The 12,061-nt window shown below is 38.4% G+C and overlaps 1 protein-coding gene across 1 annotated transcript in view; it reads right to left on the bottom strand.

The window, feature by feature from the left end:
* The window catches only part of dnah7 (dynein, axonemal, heavy chain 7), a 65,251-nt gene that overhangs the window by 15,562 nt on the left and 37,628 nt on the right, over positions 1-12,061 (bottom strand). The window contains exons 45-52 of the mRNA XM_052565630.1: positions 10,283-10,629; positions 10,018-10,198; positions 5,194-5,379; positions 3,845-4,008; positions 3,028-3,182; positions 2,061-2,251; positions 557-690; positions 12-347 (exon numbers count right to left, since the gene is read on the bottom strand). Coding sequence (XP_052421590.1) covers positions 12-347; positions 557-690; positions 2,061-2,251; positions 3,028-3,182; positions 3,845-4,008; positions 5,194-5,379; positions 10,018-10,198; positions 10,283-10,629 — 1,694 coding nt within the window. The remainder of the gene's footprint in view (positions 1-11; positions 348-556; positions 691-2,060; positions 2,252-3,027; positions 3,183-3,844; positions 4,009-5,193; positions 5,380-10,017; positions 10,199-10,282; positions 10,630-12,061) is intronic.

Here is a 12,061-nt window from a genome sequence, read left to right as displayed (position 1 = left end):
TGACAGAGTACCTTTGTTCGAGATTATCATTTTTGGGGGAATTATCAATGGACAGGATGAAGAGATTGATGAACCATGTTAGAGAGTACTGATACATGGGCTCGATGTTGGCCAGGTCAGCGATGGAGAAAAACAAAATAGCAGAGTGGACAGCAATGGGGGTGTAGCCCAAGCGTGTCTGATCAATCTTCAGCTCAGTAACCTCGGCAATGGCCTGTTTCTCAGAGATCTCGTTGGCCAGAACCTTAGAAGATGAGAGGATCTGAACGGCAGTCTCGTCTTCTAAAATGTTCCCCTCTGAAGCAGAGAGCACTTCTAAGATTTTATCCTCTATCTCTTTCAGCTGTCTACAAAGAGAAGAGAGAGAAAGCACATGGTTAAACACACACAAATGTACTATAGCCGTTTTTTACATGACTGAACTGCATGCTGCTCTTTGCCCTCACTTCATAAGGAGATCATTATTTACCCAACTTGTCTTGCTTTTATAGACAATATTTTAAGTTAAGAACCCACGGGACTAAAGGGTCAGGTTAATTATGTTTCTGGGTGGTACCTCTTGTTCTCAGCCCCCTGTACGATGAGGGCTTGTTTCTCCTCTTCAAGGTCAGGTCTCTCTCTGGCCACCACAATGCCCAGCAGCTGGTCTTGCATCCCCTCTGGGGTGATCATGAAGTTCAACAGGGTCACCTGAACAGAAAAAAAAAAATACACTGAGAGTGCTTGAGGCAGCTGTTCTTAGGATCCTATTTTTCATGAGAACAGACTCCTGCGTTTGTTATTTGCAAGAGAATCATAAGGCTTTTTTTCATAAGGCTTTGTGGATATGCCCTAACCAACCACAGAACTAACAAAAATGATCCCCTCCAAGATTTTGTGACTGCTTGCTAATATCAGGCTTAATATTTCTCCGATTACTGGCTAAGACACGCGAGTCTGCGGTGCAACACATTTTGTGGTATGAAGAATGGTATTCCTTATCTTCCACAACAGTATCATTTGTTTTATCCTGATGTGAACACTACATGCTCGTCCTAAAAGGGAAATGATATCCCAGGCTCATTAAGGAGTCTAGTTTAGGTAGTTGTGAAAGAAACAGCTACAGAATCCAGGTATTCCAATTGGTTTTTTTTCAAGCATCCAGACCAGCCTGACACAGTAGCATTGATAATGTGTTCAGGTTATGACTATTTGTCAGATTAAGGGAGTGTTCAGGAAACCTCTTTGCAATTGCTTTTGGTGACCCTAATGGAAAAGAAGTCCCACACTTCCCCTTTAATTTTAGCTACTGTTCATGTAGACTGTCTGTAACACTTTATGACAAGGTTCAGCTGTAAAACTTGTTTTCTATGTGTATGTTTATGAATTTATGATAGAACAGGTAGTCTATGTTCTATTGACATAGCTAGATGCTTTTTGTGTCATTAAAAAAAACCTCCATAATTAAATCTAATTAATAGCAGATTTTAAGTAAAAGATTGATTAACTATTAGCTCCTTTGAAAGACATTATCAGCTCTTTTCCAGACAGAAAGAGTCACAGAATTTCACAGAAGTCACAACACTTAAGAATTCAATACTAGCAGCATATTAAAACGATTTCTGAAGAATCATGTGAAATTGAAGACAGAACGTAATGGTTGCTGAAAATTCCACTTTGCCATCAAAGGAATAAATTGCGTTTAAAAAAAAAAAAACTTTTTAAAAATAGGTGTTATTTTAAATTGTAAGAATATTCCACAATATTACACTGTACAATTTTTACTATTTTATTTTGTTAAATATATGCAGCCTTGTTGAGCTTAAGAGACTTCTATCAACCACACACTTTTGAATGGTAGCGTGCGTACATTCTGTTTCATTGTAGCAATCTGGGACTATTCATCCAGCCCATATATTCCTGTCAGAAAGCGTGTGCTCGATTAATTGCATGTTTGATACACTATGACTAACATCATGTTTTTAATTTAATGATTTTTTAAATCATTTTATATGACCTTGTTTAGAAGCAGACAAATGTTTGAGTGTATCCGTGTGTGACTCAGACTCAAGGAGACTCACCTTAACTGAGATCTCAGGTAAATAATGTGGATTTCGTAGTTTGGTTGTTATGTAAAACCGGAAATCTGGAGCATATTCAATAGTGGAATCGCCCAGCCGGATACAGACACTGCCACCCTGTTTAAACGTCTGTTTCAGCAGCAGGGGCTCAAGTATGGGGTCCAGTTCTTCCCCAACATTTTCCAGCAATACTACAATACACAAGAGATGAATGATTACAGTTAAACCAAACTGAAAATTACAATAAAACAAAACAAAACAAAAAACAGAGATCTGCAGAAGCATTTATTTGACCTATTCACAAATAAAAACAGTCATGTAGTAGAAGTGGGAACTGAACGAGTGCGGCAGAAAAGCAACAAAGAAATTAATAAATAAACTCAGTGCAACTCCTAGAGGAGAATGGTAACAAAACAATCCACCTGAGACAGTTAAGCACGGGCCTGCCTACGCAAGCTGCCTTTCATCCTAGTGCAGCACTGATGGGGAGGAGACAGGCACCCAAGGCCAGATTACTCGGCTCATTTGAGTATCTCATGTTGCATTTTGGGTCCACCCTTGGGCCTTCTTAGCAAGTGTAAAATTAGACGAAAATTGTGCTTTCAAGCTTAATGTGTAATGTACAAGGCAGTTTGGATTTGGAGTTGTAATGCTGCTCCAGGGAAAGAGAGACAATGTGAGCATTTATCAACAGGTAACATTTACTGGTTTGGATCAGTGATCTGTGCTTGTTTTTCATGGTGGAGGGGGACCCCTGGGGAGAAATACTGGTATTGCACCTTAAGGAAAATTTCTGTTGTTGTTTCTTCCTTCATTGATTTTTAAGTTTGATTTGATCAAATGGCTTGATTGGCAATGCCTGACAATGAGCAATATTATGATTTTTAGAGTATTATAAAAGTAAGCTTTATTTGAATTCTCTGAATTCTGGCTGTCATAAAGTTTAAAAGCTGTCAGTATTTCTCACCTGGAGTGCCAAATTGGATGCAGTTTTCTAATGTGCGCACAAAGTCAGCATCACTGAGCTTGATGATATGGAGACTGTTGGATTTCTCCATGTTCTTCAGCCACTTGTTAGCCTGGCCCTGAGGATCAATCATTAGGGGCCACCTCCTCGCATTACTGCAGGCAACAAGAAACTTAAGGATCCTTCACAAACAACAGCTTCCTAGCCATGACAAATCATCTCCATCAAGAATATGACAAAATGTTCCACCACCCCCCCCCCCCCCCCCAAAAAAAAAAAAATTCTACTTTTACAGTATTTCTCTACACGGCAAGCCATCCAAAAGTCTAATAATATTTAATAACAGTGTGTCTAAAAGCTGTATTTTCTGTATTAATCCATCACAGCAATAAAGCAGCCTATTACTAATCCTTAATTATAATATACAATGAAAAAATATATATATTTTGTCAAAACCTTTTATTAAACAGAGCTACAGAGTGCAATTCTATGTCTTCTGCTAATCTAGTATTTACTTTAAATTTTTATCAAATAAAAGCAATCCATCTAAAAATGACATGTTTAGAGCGACTGACTAGTGAAAATAGTAAGAAGCTTGCTGCTACGTTTCATCAAATCTGCATTAAGATAGCGCCAGAAGAAATCTCATAAAATAGGAATATGGTTCAGAACTTTATGGCTTCTTAAACCTTTAACTCCCTAAAATTAAAACTACAGAAAGGTATTTCAAAAACTGGTAAATAACATAATATTTAACACAAATTGAAGTCTAAAATGGTCAAACTGAAGGTAAAAACTATTGGCTAAACACTCTCACGAGATGATGATTGCGTTGTCAATGGAGAAACTGTCGGATGGGAGGCCAGCAATGGTCCAGCTGCGGATTTTCACCGGCTCACCCAGGGAGTTCATCAGTGACATGTTCTTGGAGCAGGGAATTCCTCTTGCCTTACACATGTCAATCCACTCCTCTGTAGCTCGCTGTAGATGTCAGACACAGAAACACACGCACGGCTCAAGAAAGACAACATGATCACAGCTGCTTTTGACAGTCTGGTCCAGAAACAACCACTGGTAGGCCTCCTGAGACATGTAAGAAGTTTTAATCCTATTTGAAAACACAGATCCATATATCCAACCTTATCTGTTAGTTTCAGGACATAAGTATTATCATTTCGGTATCTTTGTTTTTGGTGTAAATCTAATAAAGACTAACTGCACACAAAGGTAATAAGCTGTGTGTCATGTACCTGCACAAAAGCTTATATAAAAAGACCCTCTTCTGGGAGAAAAGATATTGCTTTCACAGAGGGGGAAATATTAAAGTGAAACTACTCCCTGTTCCCTGAGTGCTATTTCAATCTCACCATAGCAATACCTGATATTGCACAAAGTGTTTTCACTGAGTTCATTCATTTTTTATGGACCCTGCTCTGCTGTTAAGAGTAACCAGCTGACAGGGGCAAATGTGTACAAATAATAGCTATAGAAGGATATCAAAAACACTGTAATGTTGCTCCACCTGAGACGCAAAAACCATACTGAATATGAAAATGACTTTCACTCATGTTACAGTGCTTAGACTCAAATGTAATGGAAAGGTTAAGTGTCAAATGCAGTTCTGCCAGACAAACTCTTTCCCATATGTCTTTCAATGGTAAGTATAGACTCCTCTACACTGTAAAATAATGGCAGGATTTTGCAACATTTAGCTATATTTTTTGGGAAATGAGTTGAAAATGATTTTTATTTTTTTCTTACAGTACAAAACCATGTTTTGCTGCATTGTGTGATCTCACAAATGGGAAATATCCACAAGTTAAAAATGATAAATGTATTAATACTTCACTCCTTGGGGACATGTACATATGGAAAATAAGATATGGTCAATAGTGATTAGTTTGCTTGTTGGCTATCAAATGCACACCTGAAAAAATATCTGAATTTGTATATATCTGTGTTTAAATGAGCCAACAGTTCAAAAGACAAAATAAATGAAAAGTCTAAGGAGTTTAAATATACTAGAATATATATGTGAATACAAATGTCTCAGCTCAACGACCTTCCACTTTTTACCCTTTTTAAAATCTGTGAAGATATGGACAATGTGGGTTGATAAGCACATGGATTGGCAGGAGAAATGGACTGTTTTATGAGTTGGCACACCTGTCTAAAACTGGAAGTAAAGGCACCCAGATAGGCCACTACAGCAGCAGAGATGAGAATGTCTCCGGTGAGGTTGTTGTAGAGTTCACCTAAGTTACAGGCTGTCTCACTCCAGCGGGTCTTCTCTCCTCCTAGCCCACCAATGAGCTGCTCTGCACGCTCTAACTTTTTACTGCACAATTCCACCTACAGAAAAAAAAAAGAAAACGAGGAGACTAAAGGATGAGTACATACATGTGGACATACCAACTTTTCCAACTGTTCAGAAGTTTGAGGTCATTAAGGTTTTTAAAGTATACTTTTATTCCTCAAGGGCACAGTACATTCATATAATTGATGACTGATGAAAATGGAGCTTTGCTAGCACAGAAGTTAATGTAAATTAATGAATCAAATGTAAAAAGGAATTTAAAAAGAAAACAATTATTGAATGCAGCCTTCTTTAGTCTAAGTGACTGCTTTCAAATCTTTGAATTTTGGAATCATAGAGTACATTACACACATTTTAACACATACTCCCTGATGTGTACAATATTAACTAAAGGCCAGTTCTGATTTTGTCACCATTTTATAAGTTGAAGTAGTATCAGCTCATTTAACATCATTTAAAAACATGCTAAAACAGGTGTTGGCATCAAAGGTACAGCAGTTTAAGTGTGGCTGGCATCTGTATTCAGAGATAATCAATCATTCGCACAGTTTAGAAAAAGATGACCAGACATGAGTGCATTTATATAAAACATTTGAATGTCTGATCCACTAGTGCAGGGCCTCTTTCATCATCACAGGAAAATGGATTTTTAAACCCTCAGTTTGGCTGCAGAGAAACACAGTCTTTGTTTGAAATGACAGAGTGAGCCTGCACAGCTACTGCAGAGAGTGATGGGAGCTCAGCGCTTGGGCACAAGCTTACAGCACAATCGCTGAACAATCCCAACATCTTATTCACTCCCTGCGATGACACTTCACTAATTATTTGTGAAACTGCTGCATCCGGCAGCATGACACTTCATGCTCTTTGAGATGAATTCCTCTATAATTCCTGTTCTTTCTCAATCATGTCCCAAAGTGAGAAAACAATTTAAATGAGACCGTTCCAGTGGAGCTTCAGGAACAGCATAACAGGTTTGCTTTAGTGCGTTCAAGTGCCTTGATTCTGGCCATGCTTGAGAGAGCATGGCATAAACAATTTCTGCCCTCCAATAGGGAAAACAGACAACCTGAATTACAAACATGGAGAAAAGGGGGAAAAAAGAAGAAGGAACATGAAAGGAAGTGAAATAGGGCAGAAAACGGCAGAAGGGCCTTGGTGATGCTTGGTTTACCCAAACACGCGCTAAACTGACAGGCTGTCTCTACAGACAAATGAGAACAGTGTGTGTGTGCCCCTGTGTGTTTTCTGTGTGGGTTTAGAAACAAAGGCTTCACACTTACAACTTCAAAGTTGGAACATAAAATGATCTGAAGGAAAGTAAACAAAGAAGAAAAGGAAAACATTCCCTGAACTTCTCTAAATTCCTAAATAAACAAACTTCCAGCAAAGAGCGGGCATTTTAACAGGGTTGGGCCGCACCAGAGGTTACAAAGAATGTCAATAGAAAAAAAAATACACTGTAAAAAATTACTGATGCAAAAAGTTGTACAAATGAGGAAATACATGTTGGCTCAACATAATGGTTGTGTCAAAAAAGAAAAATATGTTTGGTCAATGATTGCATGATTTCCATGAATGTACTACAAAATGTTCATCAAGAGAAAATAAATAATTGTGTTGAGAGAACTTTTAACGTTGCACAAAAAATATTATGTTGGCCGAGCAAGAGGGAACAGCGTCAATCGTCTGAGCATGCGCAAAGGAGTTCTACCAGGTGCAGGCAGCAGGCTGGAGTTTCCCCCACCACGAGTCACGACATTGCACTGGTGAGTACTTTGTGCTGCGAGTTAATGAGCAAATTTAGGTTAAGAATATATCGATTGTCTATCAACAAAGTTTGAAATAGCTTTATTGTGAGTACCTACAGTGATTAGCAGTGCTGGAAAATAACATGTTTAACTCATAAAGCTTAGCATTCCTTTCCAACTGGCATGTGATTTAAAGTCGACCCTAACGGTTAAGCATGACATGTTCCCGTTTAATATTTTTAATGGTCAATATTTTCAAATTCCATTTACATTTTGGCTTATGATATGTATGATAATTGACTGTAACAGACAGCTAGTCTTGACAACTTGTGCTTTTGCTATACAGAGTGACTGATAATTTAGTCTAACGTTAGTTCTAACTGTTAGTTGGCATTCAAAGCACTGTGCCTTTCGTGTTAGCAGCTAGTACTATGCACAAAGCTTCCTTTTGCAAGAGTGAAATAACATTTCAGTTAGATAAAAATAAATAAATAAATACAAATTTGTGCTAACACGAAAATGAATAGCTGCTAATGTTATCAGATTTGTAAGTTGTTTAACGTTATCAGTTTGCCAACATGTTTCCGTTTAATATTTTTAATGGTCAATATTTTCAAATTCCATTTGCATTTTGGCTTATGATATATTTGATAATTGACTGTAACAGACAGTTAGTATTGACAACTTATGCTTTTGCTATCACAGAGTGACTGATAATTTAGGCTAGGAAATAATTTGCTTTGCTTTTAATTGTTTGCTTCTGAATCCTTCATTACCCACAGGTTTGCATCTACCGTACTGACCTGAAGTTAGCCATTCTCTTCTGACATCTCTGGACAATCACACCCAGGGGTTGCTAAAGATGTACAGAGCCAAAGCAAGACAGGGAAGGTGGAACAACTTGGATGCCCAGGTATGTTAATCATTTCTTTGTATAAAATATAACAATGTTAAACAGTGTAACATAATTTTCTGATACCTGTGTAAGAGAAGAAACTGCCAACAGCTCACTGCTCCACAAAAACTCAACATTTTAATTTCAAGGTCTCTGGCAGTTGAGTTGATACTTTGTCTTGTGACATTTATCCAATGCGTATTATGTGAGCAATAGAATTACATCATATGATCAGAATTTGTCAAAAATGTTCCAAGTATACTTGATGTTGATGATCTACAATACAAGTACAAATCCCACAAATACATAATATAATGTATGCCATAAATGGCGTTCAGAGATGATGGCTTATTTTTTTGCTTGTGGGATGTCAAATGTATTGTTTACTTTATCTTATTTACATGGAGTGTACATGGAAACTCGGTGAGATTTTGATTATGGTGCTAATTTATTATTTCAATTGGTATGGATAACAAAATGGGCAAAGCAGTCAACTTCCCTGTTTATGACCTTGAGATCAACATGTATGCATTAGAGAGAAATATTTTGGTGTAGTATTAAGCTGTTTTTCTCCTATCATATAGCTCCGTTTGACCAGCACCTACATACTGTGCAAAATTGACTAATTTCACCATTGGTTAATCTTGATCAGCCTCATGAAAGTCACCTGACGCACTTTTGGTCAATATGACTGAACAAAAAACAGCCAACGAGCACACAGCATGTTTGAGATCTATTTTAGGACTGTTAGAAAACTACTCTCAGTATCTAACCTAAGTAGACTCTGGTAATGTTATTCAAACAGTCTTAAAGGGATACCCCACTGACATTCTTCTAAATATCTTCCTTTCTGTTCAGCAGAAGAAAGAAATTCATAAAGGTTTGAAACAACATGAGGATGAGTATATGATGACAGAACTTACATTTTTCGGTGGAGTATCTCTTTAAGGGATCTGCGGACTTGCTGCACTTGTTAGCTGATTATCCCCCGCAGATTGTAATCTTAATGTATTTCAGGTAACTATTTCATGAAGTTGAAATGATGCCCAATGGTGAAAAGAGTAGGTGATCCTAAACTTTTGGTAGAGTATATGTGTAACCTCTTTGTTAATTAAGTGACTTAATAATGTCTTATTGATGGTCTTTTTGGCAGACCACAGATCTAACTACTTATAGAAGGTCTTCTGTTCTGCGTGGTCTTCCACTGTACTTGAGAGAGCCAGCTTCAATTTCAAAGACTATTAAGGTAATTAATTTGAATATCTTTATTATGGTCTTACTGTTTGTGATGCAGTAGTGATTGCATAAGACATTATGCTTTCAGTCTGACACTAAAAATAATTTATTTTGTTTCACAGGATACTGAGGCACTGGGGCCACACACAAAGGCCATGAAAATGGGGATCCTAGAAGTGACTAACAGTTCTACCAACTCAGGGCCATATCCCACAGTGGTCGATGTGGCTGTAGTACTGGAGGAGGAAGTTGTCATGGACAATCTGGGAGACTTCACAAATGGCCTCATGATGCTTGTTTTGGCACTGTTTGAATACTTGTGTAATATTTTACTTGAGCCTAACAGGCAAGTTCATATGTATTTAAATAAATACATAAAATCTTCTTTATCAAAGCACAGTGTGTAATTTATTTGAAATAATGAAAAATAGACTATTTTGACCAAGATTAAATATTTAATACAACATTTTATTTCAATTTGAGTCTGCTAAACAAGCTATGTTTAGTCAACAGAAAATATTTAATTGACACAACGTTCTATTTCAAGTTCCGTCTACATGCAGGGGTAGTCAGCACAACACAAAAAAGTTTGTTTCCGCAACTTAAATTGGGCCAACTAAAAATTTTAGGTGCAACGGGTCACTAGAAATTTTTATGTTGGAGAGGCATATTTTTTTTTACAGTGTAGTTGAACATGGTGTAATATGCAAGCCTTCAGGAAAAGTAGCCAACCTTTTGTTGATTGTCAGAATCTTGAATAGCCTCTTCTGTGACTACTGTCCTCATCTTACCTGATTTTCAAGGTCAGCCTTTTTGTTCTTGTTGGCTTCCAGGGTCTCCTGTAGTTTGGCCAATTTGTCCTGGACCTCCTTCAGAGCAGCCTGTTTCTTCTGGAGGCTCTCCATGGCCACCTTCAGCTTCTCTTCTGCAAGTGCCAACTTCTCTTTCTTAGGGGCCACTACCTTTGCTACTCTGTGAAGGAAAAAAGTTTGCACCATGAAATGGTTCTTATTAATTAACATTTTTACACCTTTAGTTTGTTAAGCTATAACTCACTTATCGTAGGAGTCCATGGCACAGACCCATTTACAGAGCCCCTCTGCAGCAGCGGAGGCCGTGCGGATCTTTTCTGGAACAAAGTCTGGGTTGGTGATGTATTTGTTGCGGATGACGCTCATGTAGTTTGCTGGAATATTGTCTTTATTGTACTCATGAAGGCTCTGGAGAAACTTCATGTCTCCAAGCAGTTTTTTCGCTGGGCCCCAGAAGTCCTCCACCTTCTTGCCAGAGCCTGAGGGGTCTGGGACGCGGTCTGGTTTTATGCCTTTCAGGATGCAGATGGCTTCCATCACCAGCTTGACACCAGCTGGAGGATTCTTCATGGATTTAACTAAAGTTATATCCTACAGAGCATGACACAGATTGATTTATTGGATATTGGCAGTATGCAATAGTTAAAAAAGTTCAAAGTAAGAACATTCATCAAGTCACCAAGAGACACCTCTGGTGTTTATTACTTAAAGGGATAGTTAACCCAAAAATGAGAATTCAGGTATTTATTTACTCGCACTCATGCCGTTGTAAAGCTGTATGCCATTCTTTCATTTGTGAAACACAAACAAGGATGTTATAAGAAAAAATCTGTTTTTGTACATCCAGTGGACATCAATGATCACCAAAACTGTTTGGCAGGGCTGGACTGGTAATCTGGCATACCGGGCAAATGCCCGGTGGGCCGACACACCCATTGGTTCATTTTCCATACTGACACTGGGCTGGCCCAATCATCTCTTAACAGGCTCCACCCCTCCCCCTCTGTTTCTTGTGTCAGATGCAGTCAGTGGCTCAGAGCCAGAGACAAAAGCGCAAGGGAGGTGCAGAGAAGAAAATAATAAAAATTCACCTCGTGCAAAAATAACCGACATGTTTAGTGCTGTAGATACAGCTTCCATGCCTACAGTACCTGACGACATTTTGCAAAAACAGGTGAACATAGCACATGGAGGTGACTAGCCATGGCAGCGCCGGCGGCACCCAGGCAGAGGAGCAGGTGTCTGATAGTGAAGTCAAGGAGGGACAGAGTGAGCAGGAGAGTATAATTGAAATGGTAAGCATGGTAGCTACATGATTAACAGGGAGGGAGTGTTAATCAGGGCGGGTGCAGGAGGATAGTGTTTGTGTGGGCCTGGTTGGGCCACGACGAAGATGATGATTTACCTAAATTAATTAATATTATAATAAGACAACATAATCGTTGTCGCTATTATAAAATCTGTCAGATTGTCACCTACTGCACTAGCCACTCAGTTAAAGTCAAATAACACACCATAAGCTATTTTCATTGTTTTTGTAACTAGCCTAGCAGTTAAAACTTATTCAGTTGCAACTTCGGCTGACTATTCTAATGTTAACCCTTTAAAACCCATAATGGCCGCACGTTCATTCTCTTAAAAACTTAAATGATGCCATTTGATTATTTTCATTATTACTCACAATGGCTGTGTAAAGGTGCCCACGACGAGTTACATGTTGGAAGAGAGGTAAGTTATGCTGCGTTCCAGGCAGGTTTTTGAGCTCGTAAGTCACGATTTCAAACCACGACTAACGACTTTGTACCATTCCAGGCAAGTCATATCAAACTTCCTGGCCACAAGGAATTTTAGCTAGATTATTAATTTTATTGCAATGTTACATTGTCCTAAAATCGTTTTTTCAATGTGTACCACTTGCATAAACACTGCATCCTAGGAAATATTATTCATAGGGGCTGCCATTGTTGTTTTGCGTGCTGTGTGACGTCAAAACTCGGAACTCAAAGTACACAATCTAGTACGA

Source organism: Carassius gibelio, chromosome B9 (genome assembly GCF_023724105.1).
Source record: "Carassius gibelio isolate Cgi1373 ecotype wild population from Czech Republic chromosome B9, carGib1.2-hapl.c, whole genome shotgun sequence".
Taxonomy (NCBI): Eukaryota; Metazoa; Chordata; class Actinopteri; order Cypriniformes; family Cyprinidae; genus Carassius; species Carassius gibelio.
This window is presented reverse-complemented; position numbering and strand designations above follow the sequence as displayed.